This window comes from Rhizopus microsporus (assembly GCF_002708625.1).
Source record: "Rhizopus microsporus ATCC 52813 unplaced genomic scaffold scaffold_28, whole genome shotgun sequence".
Lineage (NCBI taxonomy): Eukaryota > Fungi > Mucoromycota > Mucoromycetes > Mucorales > Rhizopodaceae > Rhizopus > Rhizopus microsporus.
This window is the reverse complement of record NW_019671943.1, coordinates 85,901-99,909: the sequence shown is the minus strand read 5'-3', so window position 1 is coordinate 99,909 and position 14,009 is coordinate 85,901. Positions and strand designations below refer to the sequence as shown.

Below are 14,009 nucleotides of genomic sequence, written 5' to 3'. Positions count from 1 at the left end.
AGTATATCCATACATGTTGGTAACATAAGGTCGTCTTTTTCACTATGGATCGTATTGTGGTTTTATATATGGTTCGATAGATGATGCAAAAAATTATTGGCTTTTATTGAGACATACAGTTGATAGTGGTGATCTGAATGTTGCAAGTTGGATAAACTTACATTGCTGGTTACACTCGAACCATCAAATGGATTCTTTGTGAATTACAGAGAATTCATCTGTAGTTCTACTATCATCACAAAGATGACAATAGTCTACAATAATTATGCTTGAACAAGGTCTTTTTGGTATAAAAAGCGATATGGAAACAGAATTCACGGCAATACGGGTGTAACACGCATATAGTAGACTAGGTTTACATTCCTCTTTTTCCATCGTTTAAATATTTTACGTAATGATAATGGTACATACTAAGCTGGTTGCAGCTCTTTATGTTGATCTATGCTATGCCATTCATTTCTCACGCCTATCAATTACTATAAAGCCAATAGTGTAGATAAACAACTGACTGACACAACAAAGAAGCTTAGAGTATATATAGATAATACCATGAAGAAACCCTCAATAATGCTTACATACTCTTATACAGCACAAAAATATTCCTAAATAATAATCAGTAAATATTATGGTAGTTGCAGTAGCCTGTTTATAAAACTTGTCCAAAAAGCAGTCAGTTGTCAAAAGAAAGATACGGCTTGAACTGCTACAGCATTTTTAACAAAGATGTACAATTATTACCCCAAGTTTACTTGGTAGAGCTTTCAATAATATCGATGAATTCTATCTTTCTCTATACATAATCAACTGCGGCATCTTCTTTTGCGTTCTAAAATATTTGGGGGATCTGCAGAGCGAATGCCGATTCATGCAGCCATATTAATATAATCTATAGGCGCGATTGATTGACAACATTTTTTCTTGCATTAAAAAGCCAATCTCCCCTTTTTAACATCACTCTCTTTCATTCACTCATCATAAATGACTACAAAGTGACTTGTTCCACCTTGTTGTATTCTTATGGTTTCAAAGCACGCTGATTATTTTGATAACAAAACAATAAGAAACATTATTTCTTGGTGTGGACGAGACGCGAAAGCGTCAAAGAAATAACAACGACAGTGCCGATCAAATAAGAAGTCGTGTGCTCTACGTGATGAAGGAAGAGTATATCGGTAATATTTAACTACGAGCCTTACAAGTATTACTTTTATATTTATTTATTTTTTACTCATAACAAAATGCATGCATGAAATCAGAAGTTTCCCTGAAAGGCAGGAACAGCTCTTAAGAAACCTTAAAGAAGAAGGGCATGAAATAATAGGACATATACAAAAGTCTAAAGGAGATGAGAAAGAAGAAGCACGTATTCGCCTCTTGCAAACAATGGCGACAAGGCTCCAAGAACGATGGTCAATCAAATCTATTTATGCTTCTCCTTTTTCGCACAGCACCGAGTAGATTAACTCAAGAGACAGAAACAAGAAAAGTAAAGCTCTTATAAAAAAATTAGCAATGCACAGGATATATAATGCGTTTATTCACAAAATCAATGCAATTAGTGCTTTCTTCTTAGATGTTAGAAATGATAAAGTACATCAAAAGTAGCAAGAAGGTATTTGCTTAGCAGTGATCGACTTTTCCGTTTTCTCCCGCAATTAGGAGGACATCAATATTTGTGAGGTAATGAAGAAATAGAAGTATATAACTTTTCTTTTTACAAATAAATCGTGCTATTTTCTAAACATAAAATGTTCTACATTTATTCTTGTATGAAACACTAAAAGAAGTTGTTTAGGGCCATATTGGCATCATTTTCCAATGTGCTGCTCTGCTTCTAGTGCTACGCACAACAATCAATACTCCTTAAATAAGCACAATGCTTCTTTATTCAACTATGAAATAAAAAGTCAACCTCTTCGCTTTCTTTTATTACCAATACAACCATTTAATAAAGGTACACGTCTTCTCTTTAATCAAATACTTTGCTGTTATTGGTTAAAATAAAAACGTGCAATTTTACAACAGAGGCTTTGAAATAAAATGATGAAACTAAAAAACGCCGAGAGTTTTTGCAGATTTTGCCAAAAAGTGAGTAATTGAGACAAGAGGCAGTGTGGAGTATATACATTAATGATTTGAATAACATTCACTAATCGGGACAATTAACTGGACCTTTTACTTCACAATTAAACTGGATGCGCGAAGACTTTTTTTTCCCGTTAATACTACTTTTGCTGTTTGAATTTTTGAATGAGTAGAACAAGATATATATTATTATATTGTTTTTAATAAAAATAAAAGATATAAATTTATTACGATAATAATGATAAAGAGAAGTAAAAAAAGATTTAGTTCGATGGACTACGGGCAAAAGAGTAAGGTAATCTTACTGACTCTTCTTCATTTGTAATAATTGCCTTGAGTTCAACAGTTTTTCTTTTTCTTTGGTTGAGAATTTCAACCGTCTTCTTCATGATTTCTTTTGCTTTCCAGGTGGCTTCAAGAAGAGGCAAGAGATCGACAGCGATGGTACTAATAGTACTTGGGAACTCGAACTTTTGTGTTCTTGATACCCTAACGATGTTATTGCCAACAGGGCAATCCATAACCACTAGTTCCATGGAAAGTCCTTTAAATTTTATTTTGTTAAACCTTTTTACCTACGTTTTATTTTTTATATTTGACTTGCCCATCATTAGGAACCCAATGGTTCTAAGATCGTTTATTTTCGTAGGAATTTTCTCACCCAAGACAGAAAACATATCTCGAAGTGTTTTCGGTAACTTCATTAACCCATCATCTAAGTACTTATCGTCTGCGACTGTAACACCATTTAGCCCAACTTCACACAAACCCAATTCTTTTTTGCATATCTTAAACAAGATATCGACTTTTGATCCGGTTGCCTTTCTTGGTCTTCTATAAACAGCCTCCAGGTTTCTATCCCCGTTTCTTCCTAAAGCAACTGCCACACTCGACTTTTCACCAAGTGCTGTCTTTATACTTCTATCCTTGAAGATACGGTATACGAACGGCCATACATCATGAAGAAGATCTGATTCTGAATACTCATTTAAGTTTAGTACATCTTCATATAAGAACAATTCAGATGTTCTAACAAAGCTTTCGCGAATTCATTTAAAATCAAATTCAGTGATAGGATTATGTTTCTGGCTATCTGCAAAGTTGTGCAATTGCTCTCCTGATTCCCAATCCTTGTTATATTTATTTAGATATTCTTCGATTTGTCGAGGAATCGATGGTAAGACTTTCAAGCGATAGGTTTTTATTTCAGCCAACTCATCTGCTGAAAAATAGTTCTCCCAGACAGGATCGTCCACTTCAAGAATCAATGAATGCACTGGGGCTCATAATTGGACCTGTCTGCTAACTTTTTCATTTCGTCGTCAACGACTTTACCAGTTGAAAGTTTCCACTTTTCCGAATCAGGAATATTGTTGTAAAGCTCAATAACGCGTTGGATTTCAACAACTGCTAATTTGTAATTTGAGCCTGAAGATTTATTTGATTGCTTAAAGACAGGTTCCAAGGGAACAAACACGTCATCATCAAACCTTTCGAGCTTGTAACCCATGGATTTTACGACTTGTTTAATTCTACGCTTCCAATCTCCTCTGTACATTTTAAAGCTTTTTCCGTCATAATTTTTTTTTAATAAGATCTGTTAGATCCTCAATAAGGTTCTCCCAGGACACTTCTTTTTGCTCATTAGCTGGTTTTGTGATGGAGGCCGAAATCTCTGAATGTAATTAAGGGACGGAATGAGAAGATTCACTCTTTGCAAGTAGATATTTAATAGACTTTGAGCTACCTTCTTTGAATAAAATGTTTTCATACATATTAACGTTTAAACGGTTTAAGGCTTGTAATACGTAACCGTAAGGAAGAACAGTGCTCTAAACAAGCAACACACCCACTCTTTTTATACTTTATTGGCGTTGTTACGCCTCTTTAAAAACAAGATAGTAACACCAAGCATGAAAACACTCCTTAAAAATATAAATAAAAATCCTTTAACTAAACTAGCCGCTTACAACTCGCTATGCTCGTTTTTGTACGTTGTTGTGCTGCCGCAAGCTTAAGGACTTTGCCCTTTGTGATGAGTAAGGACAAATCCTGAATGAGATGTAGAAAGGTTAATGCACTTAAAGAGAAAGTAATGGTCGCATAATTTTATTAAATGATAATCATATAGTTACAAAAAAAGAAAGTGGCATAAGTATAGTTGAACATAAGTATAATTGAGCATAAATGAGTTGGGCATAATGCGTATATTAATTGAGCAAAAGCTCTGAGTAAACAACATTGTTGGTTGTATTTGAGCTTTCTGGCAGAAGAACTGAGATGCCAGAAAGAGAGATAACTCTTGAAAGAGCGACATATAGCTGACCATGCATAAACGATAGACGCCACAAGTCAATTCCTGCATATTTAAGTGATTGTACTTGTGATTTGTTGATTGTCATAGCAAAGCATAGTCTGACAGGAAATTGCTTGTTAGAATGAATGGCAAATCATCTTCTTGCGTTGAGAGTGTAAACCGAGGTATAAGCTCTAATAGGCCATCCGGCTTATTGATCAGGTGAACCTGAAGCATATAGCTGCCAATTCGTACGACAACCAGGCTAGTACCATTGCATAAACCTCTTGCTGGGTCAATGTTTCTTAATAACATTACTGGTGCGCCAACTTTGAGCTCAAGCTTAGATGGAGGCATGCTGGTAGGGTTTAAATTGTGTAAATATTCTATAGGAACAGTGTGTAAACTATCGGCTTCATTAACATCAGCAGAGTCTGTAGACAGAAGCGTAGCCTTTTCGCCAGCCATCTTATCGAGAACAATGTCCTTGATTCTTCCAACTGTGTCGTTTCTGGTAGTCAATATGGCCCTTTCACCAAAAAATTGACCATTGTTTATCGACATAGAGTTACTGATTTCTTCATCTTTATAGACTTTGCTGATAAATTCATTCAGTTGTTTGGTTTGAAAGATATAGCCAGGAAACTTAATTGAATCATAAAGTGTATGGTTATATGAAATGTCTGCTATAAATCTTACAAATGCAATATCATTTTGATTAAAAAGGTTTGTTAAACGCATGTTCTGGGTGAGCCTCAAGAGCTGGAGTCTTGACCATAAAAATGGCTGCTTGATTGACACACTAACAGTATCAGCTCTGTTACCCCTTCTGATCACTGGTAGGATCTGAGCAAAATCACCACCAAGGACAACAGGCTTCCCTCCAAACAAATAGAGCTCATCAGGATCATCGCAGATGTCTTGAAAGGCGCGATGAACAGTTTCAAAGCAATACTTGTGCTTTCCAGTATTTATACTAGAATGATATTAACTAGTTTTTTGTTTTGTGATATTTGTATACCTTTTATTGTTAGGCATTGCTATTTCTTTTCTTTTTTTTTTAAAAAAAAAAATAAAAACAATATTCACCATTATATAATACTCGAGCCACTTTGCAACTAGAAGTTTTGGTTGAGCTAAAAAATTATAGATTTATGACAAATGAATGTGTTTTGTCCTTCAAAAAAGCCTATTTTTATTCCACTGAAAGAAATTCATCTGAAAAGGTTCAAGAGAAATATGAATGGGTCAAATACTAGCTTGGATTCGAAAATAACTATGTCTTTCTTGATGAATCAGCACTTCATATCAACTTGAAAAGGACTATGGCTTGGTCCAAAAAGGAAGAGAGGGCTATTGTTGAGACACCTAAAACAAGAGCACAAATAACAACGATTTTAGGCGCCATATCACCGTTTGAATGGGAATCATCAATGTTAAAGTAAGAAGACCATACAAGTGTTCTAAAAAAAGAAAGTTTCCTGGTACTTCTAAAGCAGTTAAAAAAATACGGTACGGTCACTGGCCATTATTTCAACTTCATATCGAATACTCTTACTATTATGGATCAACATGAACAGTTCAGAAACTTTTATCTTATTATGGATAATGTTCCGATTCATACTCATGAAGATATCGCCAGATATGTCGTAAATCGAGGATGCCTTCACTGTATTTTACATGATTTCTAAATATGGATACTACTCAACGTCACCTTTTATTTCCTTTTTTAAAAAATGCAAATGCTTTATATTTATTGTGTATGAATAAATGATCTTTTTACTGTGCGTTTGTACCGAATTCAGGAAGACGTTCAATCGTATACTTATGATTAGCAATATACATAATGGGAATACCAGGCACTTTACGTATACGACGCTTTAGATCACGATCACAGGTAGCGACAATATAACACTTGTGTTGCATGACTCGATCCACTAAGCAATCATCTGCATATGTACCTTTATGACTACAAGGAAGTCTTTCAAATCGAGGATCTCGTGCGATCCTAAGAATAATTGAGTCCGACTGAAAATCATTTCTTTATGCCACTTACTTTAACGCAATACGGTATTTTGGTCCTAATTTCTCTAATTCTGCCATAACACAGTCTGTAATACAAGGAATAGATTTGGCATATAAACAATCCATCATTGACTTGACAAGTTCCAGTTTGTTTTGAATAGAAAAGTTGATAAAGTTAGTATCTACCAAAACATGGTATGGAGGACCAAGTGCTGTATTATATTGAAAGAACATGGAAGATGCCACTTGAGGACTAGAAACTAATTAGATATAAAAATCACTACAGATCATATTCACATACATGTGGCGAACTGATTTTTCTTCCTTCTTTTCTTCCTTTTTCTTTTGTTTCTCTTTAGCTTCTTTTCTAATAAAAATATGGATTAGATCTATTGTTTTTTTTTAATTTTTTGGATTATTACAATCGAGTATCATTGTTGCTAATCATGCGCTTCATTACAGCAAACTTTCTTGTTGTTCTTTGCTTGCCCTAAAGTAAACATGATTTAATTTTTGAACCAAATCCCTTCATTTCGTAGTCTTTACCATTTTGTTATATTCTAATTAAAACAGAGATTAAGAAAAGAGAAAAAAGTTAGGATGGATTATTCTTTGAAAATCTTAGTTGTGACTGCTACTGTGACAGCCACTCTGGGTCAATCAAGGGACCGAATTGCCCTTTCTATTTTTTTTCTTTATTTGAAAAAGTGTCTCCACTACTAAAAGACAGCATAAGATCACTTGTGAAAATGAAGAGTGCGCTTACTTTTGAAACTGTAGCTAAATGCTCAACGACAAAAGCTAGAGTATCAGTAATGACCTTACCTCATGGTCCTGTTGATACACCTGTATTTATGCCTGTTGGTACTCAAGGAACAATGAAGGGCATGTTGCCTGATCAGCTTGAAGAGTTAAACTGTCAAATAATGTTAAACAATACTTATCATTTGGTAAATTCGTACTCTTTTCTTTTCTTTTTTTTATCTAATTTTTTTCCTTTAGGGACTGAAACCTGGAAAAGAAACCTTGGACCTCATAGGCGGTGCTCACAAATTTCAGAGCTGGAAACGTAACTTATTGACTGTAAGATATTTTTCCTAATTATATCACCTGTACTCATTTCCTTTTCTGACGCTAGGATAGTGGTGGATTTCAAATGGTCTCTCTGTTAAAACTAGCTAAAATCACAGAAGAAGGGGTCGAGTTTCAGTCTCCCCATGACGGTTCATTGATGATGTTGACACCAGAGCACTCTATTGAACTTCAAAATACCATTGGAGCTGATATCATGATGCAATTGGACGATGTTATTTCCTCTTTGACTACTGGACCTCGTGTTGAAGAGGCTATGTGGAGATCCATTCGTTGGCTCGATCGTTGTATCGAGGCACACAAAAAACCCGACAGCCAAAACTTATTTGCAATCATCCAGGGCGGTCTGGATATTAACTTGAGAAAGAAATGCGTAGAAGAAATGGTAAAGCGGGATACACCCGGATATGCAGTAGGTGGTCTAAGTGGTGGTGAAGAGAAAGATGTCTTTTGGAAGATGTAAGTCTGGCTGATAAACTATATCTGGGGAGGTCCTAATTTTATATTTAGTGTCACACTTTGCACAGATCTGCTACCAAAAAATAAGCCAATCTATTGTATGGGTGTTGGGTAGGGTAAAAAAGGTTATATTGTACAGGGCGATATTAATAGGACGGTTAGGTATGCTGAAGATTTGGTTGTATGTGTTGCATTGGGAGTAGATATGTTTGATTGTGTCTTCCCTACTAGAACTGCTGTAAGTTTATTTGCCATTTAAACTTCTCTCTACTAACTATTTATTAGCGATTTGGTAATGCTTTGACAATGAAAGGCACTCTTTCTCTTAAATCAGGGAAGTATGCTACTGATTTTGGACCTATTGAAGAAGGCTGCGAGTGTACCACCTGCAAGAATTACACACGATCTTATTGTCATCTAAACGTAATCACAAAAGACACTGTAGGATGCCATCTTGTGTCTATTCATAATATTGCTTTCCAACTGAGGTTAATGCGAGAAATGAGAGAGGCCATCAAGCAAGATGAATTTCCTGCATGGATCAAACAATTCTTCCATAATTATTTTGGTGACAAGTCAAAGTATCCAATCTGGGCTGTTAACGCATTAAAGAGCGTTAACGTTGACTTGGTGTAAATTAATAATAAAAAGCAAGATTTTATCTTTTGTAATATCCTTAAACTGTCTCTTATTATTATCTCCTTATACAGACAGTAGACCTTTTAGGGGGCAAATTGACAGGTGCATGAACAAGGATGGCCATCCAATCGGAACCCACTCATTGAAAAGCCGCTTAACAACACTTTAAGCGATAAATATAGTGAAGGTGCAGCTTTTTATTAAAAGCAGCGTCATATAATTCAAAAATTTGTAATACAAAATATACAAAAACGACATCTTAAAGGGACGATACTTTCTGGAAATAGTGTAGATCACGTATCTCTTAATTCTCTATTTATTCATTCTCAGTTAATAGACGACGCCAGATATTCGCAGTTAGCACGCCTCGTATATATTCAGGTCATACCATCATTCATTAGTTCTTCTTTCTACAGTATTCGAAATACTGCTTTAACGAACCTTATTTAAAAATATATTGCCTAGGTGGCGTTTGATTGCCCTGACTATATGCATCAGAAAATAGACTAATGTTATGAGCGCTTCTTCCTCTAGGCGCTACATGTAAAGCTGTCAAATGGAATAGATATCCTTGATGTAAAATACGAATTTACCATAATTACACGTGAGTTGATTTTGGTTATTTGTTGGTCAAACTGACAGCATAAAATTAGAATAAATGACAACACTTCTTTTTTTTTCTCTTTTTCTCGAAAAGAAACAGACCAAGATGGGGACTTTATAGAGCCATGTGTAGCTTGGCGCTACACATTGGAAAGTTTTGTTGGACAGCATCATAGGTAGTAGGTAGGGGTAGTGCCGGTAGAATTAGTCTAGCTTCTGGTGTATTTGTTATGACATAGGTATATATGACTGTAGAATGCAATTTTATTTAAAATGCCAAGAAATATAAATACAAAATCTATTTTTTAATGCTTGAGTCTCTTTTGCTTGTTAATAGCGGCTCTTAATTGTTTTTGCTTATCAAACAAACTACGTTTTGATTTACAAACAACAGATTGTTTATGTGCAATCATCAAGAAGTTCTTCTTTCTAGCCTTTTCCTTGTTTGTCGTACTTCCCTTTTCTTTCTTGCCCTTCTTGGATCCAAACTTCTCTCTTCCTTCACGGCCTTCTTGAATAGATGCCATTCTCTGTTGATAATCTTGCTTAGTCTTCTTACGAGGACCAAGAATAGTCGCTTCATCCACTTGTTCTTCGTGTTGACTTTCATCAAAGGCACGTTTCTTGCCTGTAGCAACTTCCAATTCCTTATTTGCGCGAAGTTCGTTCAAACGAGCAAAATCAGCAGGCGTCAAAATTCTTGTTGTAGCTAATTTGAGATTTGCTTCCTGTTTAGCCTTTTCTTCTGCCTGACGAGCTCGAACAGCTTCCAAAAGCTTTTGACGTTGCTCTTCAGACATCTCTGCATGCTCTTCTGCGTCCTGAAGCTTCTTTAACTGTCGTTTACCAATACGACGAGCCTTGACGATTTCACCATTCTCTCCAACCTTGTATTGGATCTTCTTCTTCTTCTTTTCTTCATCCTCTTCGTCATCCTTTTCATCATCGCTCAAAGCAACATTAACAAAATCTTCATCATCACTTGCCACATTAATCCAACCATCTTCATCACTCTCCTCTTCAGAATCTTCTTCAACTTCCCAATCACCCCAGTCCTCTTCTTTATCTTCCTGATCAAGAAGCTCGAGTCCATCAAGTGCGTTTACGTTAGTTGTCGATTCACCATACTGCACTGCCTTGATCGTACCGTCCTTTAGACGAATAGAAGCACTCTTACCACGATCTTTGCGCAAGAGCAGTTCTGGATTGATCTCACGGTACAGAGCAATCAAAGAACGAGCGGCCATAAGAACGCCCTTGTCACGATGCTGCTTGTACTGAGTCAAATCCTGCAGTAAAGTAGCGTCGATAGCCAATGGTTGTCTTACACAAATTTCACGTATACCGTTGATACCAACTGCCATTACCTCATTTGCCACACGGTCAGTAACAAAGTTATTTGCAATCGCTTTCAAGACAGGTTCGAGAACGTCAGGAGGCACAAGCGAGTGAGAAGCCTGTGCGGCACAGACCAAGACCATGGTGACATCTCGCTGTGTAGGTTGAAGGTATTTGATGAGCAGAGGATAGAATCCCAAAAGGGTCAGTTGGTGAATACCAATCACACGAGACACAAGATTCATCTTCATCAGACGAACTTCCCAACGATCCTCCTTGGTGGATAGCTTAGAGTACAGTTTCTCAGCAAAGCCCTGAGGATCGTTTATGAGATGAAGTGCTGAAAAGTTGAAACCTTCTGCCTTGTCTTTTGATTTGGACTTTCTCTTTATCTTTTTCTTGGCTGCTTCTAATTTGCGGTCCTTTGCTTTTGTCTTTTTGCTGTGTAAGTTGGCCATCTGTATCTTCTTTAAATCAGGGATCTAGCAAGAAATGTTCAGTTTCCATATTGTTTCTCTTCTTTAAATTCCTTACATCATCATCATCGTTTTCATCATCATCATTGACTTCATTGCTGTTCAAAAAGAACTTGACAGCAGTAACCGAAATCTTTGTAACAGGGGAAAAACAAGCTTCAGCGATCACATTGACTGTTTTCGCATCGTTCCAGACGTTCTTGTGATATAAATCAATACAGACATCAACACTCTTTTTAGCAGCAATAGCATTTTCATCACTATTTCCTGTTGTAGCAGATTCTAGCATGGTAAACATGAAGGATTGAAGTGTCTTGTTCAACTTGTTATTTTTCACTTTGGCATTGGCGCTCTTGATATCGTTGACAATATGACTATAAAGCAGTTCTCGAAGCTGCTTGTCTCTACATTTAAACAAGGTAAAGAACAAAGGTAAAAGACTAGAGGATAAAGTTAGCTTCTTTTTTTTTTTTTTTTGGTCATCTCTTCCTTTACCGGGTATTATCCAGAATGCCTTTATTTCGAAGAAGAATAAGCCCTTGGACAAAACTCTTTCTGACTTCTGGATGAAGAGCCATGTAATGCTCTTGTAAGAGATCGACCAGTTGCTGAGGGAAATCCTTGGTTATTTCGGGGTAGCACTGTGCCACTTGACTGATGAAGGTAACTAGATCTGATACTTCCTTTGATTCTTCATCGGGCTTTAAGCAAAAAATTGAAAGTGCAGACTGAAAGTGTCGCCATTGTTGAAGAAATTCAGCCTCATATGACTTTGGATCTCGCTTTATCAAGTTTTGAAGCTGGGGTAAATGAGTAGGTAAAAGTGCGGTTCTGTTGCGTCTACCCATTAGATTGATCAAAAGTGGAAAAAAAAAAAAATAAAGCCAGTAGGGACATAAATGGCAAGATAAGCCACAGTTCAGGTACAAGCGGTCACTTAGTGCTGCATAAATGGCTTGAATCAAAGAGCCGTAAAGCTTGATGATTTTTTAACACACTCTTTCGCTTTCTCTTTTATCGTTCTACCTTTAATTTAGTTAGACATGTTACTTAGATGACATATTATTCCTATATCAAATTGCTTAGGACATATAGGCTAAATAGGAAACACAAGATTTCTTATAAGGAGAGCAGTCATTAGAATAATTGACTGGAGTTTCATCAAATAAAATAAATGGATATTTATATGAACTCTAAGGAATGTACAAAAGATTCACTGGAATTGAAAGTTCAGTTATGATGTTCTCTTCTGAACAATCCTTTGAATGCCGGAACGACTGAGATAAACTGTTAGAATTATGAGATAGCTATTTGAGTTGGGGAGGTAACAAGTATGATAATATGATGAGATGCATCCAAGAAGCATCAGTTTCCTAAAAAGGAATAAAACTGCTTTTTGACAGAAAAAAATTAAACTAACCGAGCTATTGCACACACTATTCCCGAATAACAGAGCAAGATGATTTAGAAAATGACGCGAATTGACGTTGTGAATTAAGTCATTCAAAAGAGAAACAGAATGATCAAAAGTATTGTTTATTTTTTAAACCAACAGTTCGTAATACAGATGCCTTCCAAGATGATTTATAAGGCTGCTTTGCAAAGAACGTAGTGTTATCATCATCATCATCATTCACATCAAAATAAGCATGATCATCAACACCTGTTGTTGGAGCAGTATGTGATCTTTGTGATATAAATTGTGGTTTATCATCTAATGACGCATAAGAAGAAGACCTTGACCAAAATCGTCTACTGCTATTCTTTCGGCGAAGAGTCGAAGATAGTACATTTCTTTTATAGGAAGAAAGGTCATAATAAACATCTTGTTGATCCAGCAAACCGATATTTGACATGTTTTTGTATAAAGAAGAAATAGTAAAGAAAAAAAAACAAACAAACTGAACTTTTTATTAGGAAAAAAGTAGTTACTAATAAAGGCAAGGAGCAATTTACAAACAAAATAACAAGTTTCTGCTTTCTTTCTTTTTTTTATTTCTCCTTTCTATTCATCTCCATTCTATCACATGCATACTTTTATGATATGCGCTAGTATGCATGCACTCTAATAACTTGCTCTTGAGTTTGATGGGTTTCATTCGTATGGTCTAGATTTTAATTAGCATCGGACACTAAAGAGGACTTTGACACGATAAAGTTTAAAGCTAATTTTTTGTTGGTTCTTTTTGAATGGTTTCCCTAGTCACCAGTTTAAAAAAAAATGCCATTGAAACACGTAATTTTTATCCTAAATGCAAGATGGGAAACCAATCGGCCATCCGATAAAATATAAATTAGGCAAGTTACACAAATTAAAAATTGTCCTTTTCTAAGATGGATCCTCAGGGGAGGAGAGGTTAATCAATTTCTCGATCGGCGCTCATGTACGCCTGTAGGAAGGTTTAGGCTAAGAAAGAACTTTAAGAAAAAGATAGGAGAAATGATACAGCATATCCAGAAGGAAGACTTGGCTGATGCTATTACACGACTGCTATTCAATAAACTAGTTATGAATTCGTCATATTGACATGTTAAAGTTTTAAAATGTCAAGTGCACTTAATAGATCCATCCTTGATAAAATCACTATTCTTTATATTAGCTTAAGAATAAATCAAAAGCTTACTTTACATATGACTTTATCAATCAAAAGGACAATGCTATAGGTGATTGTGTAACAACAGTGATCTGTAATTAAAAAAGATATCAAAAGATCAGCTTTGAAGAGCTTTGGGGATTTACCTAGCCTTGTACTTGTAATATTCCAATAATAGGAGATAAATTGAAATTGGTAGCTTTTTTCGACAAACAACTTTATAAAGCGACGCCAATGTTGCACTGTCGGCATTAAGTTGGATTTTAGAAGCAAATGATCAGTCTTCAAAGGGAAATGAACTCTCAAACTCAAGATTTTTCATTTAGTACACTTTGGTATTCTACCAAAGGACTTACAAAGGAAATCTAGTAGAAATTTAAAGGAAAAAACGAAAAGAAACAT

General features: G+C 35.7%; 4 protein-coding genes across 4 annotated transcripts; 1 reads left to right on the top strand and 3 right to left on the bottom strand.

Moving 5' to 3' along the window:
* Positions 1–3,420: 3,420 nt before the first annotated feature.
* On the bottom strand, positions 3,421–3,927 carry RHIMIDRAFT_295506 (uncharacterized protein; the record flags this gene model as incomplete). Its single annotated transcript, XM_023614191.1, has 2 exons — positions 3,833–3,927; positions 3,421–3,760 (listed from the first exon to the last, which is right to left on the bottom strand). A coding segment is annotated over exon 2 (222 nt), but the record flags the coding sequence as incomplete, so codon positions are not given.
* A 2,065-nt stretch (positions 3,928–5,992) lies between these two features.
* RHIMIDRAFT_270718 (Fcf1-domain-containing protein) lies at positions 5,993–6,981 on the bottom strand. The gene is made up of 5 exons (XM_023612206.1): positions 6,953–6,981; positions 6,829–6,896; positions 6,708–6,773; positions 6,438–6,659; positions 5,993–6,389 (listed from the first exon to the last, which is right to left on the bottom strand). The coding sequence occupies exons 1-5, from the start codon at positions 6,953–6,955 to the stop codon at positions 6,161–6,163; spliced, it is 588 nt and encodes a 195-aa protein (XP_023461655.1). The 5' UTR covers positions 6,956–6,981; the 3' UTR covers positions 5,993–6,160.
* Positions 6,982–7,117: 136 nt separating this feature from the next.
* On the top strand, positions 7,118–8,746 carry RHIMIDRAFT_270715 (Queuine tRNA-ribosyltransferase). The gene is made up of 6 exons (XM_023612205.1): positions 7,118–7,356; positions 7,409–7,489; positions 7,545–7,957; positions 8,009–8,068; positions 8,120–8,195; positions 8,243–8,746. Exons 1-6 carry the CDS (start codon positions 7,156–7,158, stop codon positions 8,591–8,593), a joined length of 1,182 nt encoding a protein of 393 aa, XP_023461654.1. The 5' UTR covers positions 7,118–7,155; the 3' UTR covers positions 8,594–8,746.
* A 656-nt stretch (positions 8,747–9,402) lies between these two features.
* Positions 9,403–11,866, bottom strand: RHIMIDRAFT_270714 (SDA1-domain-containing protein). Its single transcript, XM_023612204.1, has 3 exons — positions 11,509–11,866; positions 11,072–11,453; positions 9,403–11,019 (listed from the first exon to the last, which is right to left on the bottom strand). The coding sequence occupies exons 1-3, from the start codon at positions 11,859–11,861 to the stop codon at positions 9,505–9,507; spliced, it is 2,250 nt and encodes a 749-aa protein (XP_023461653.1). The 5' UTR covers positions 11,862–11,866; the 3' UTR covers positions 9,403–9,504.
* Between the last annotated feature and the right edge of the window lie 2,143 nt (positions 11,867–14,009).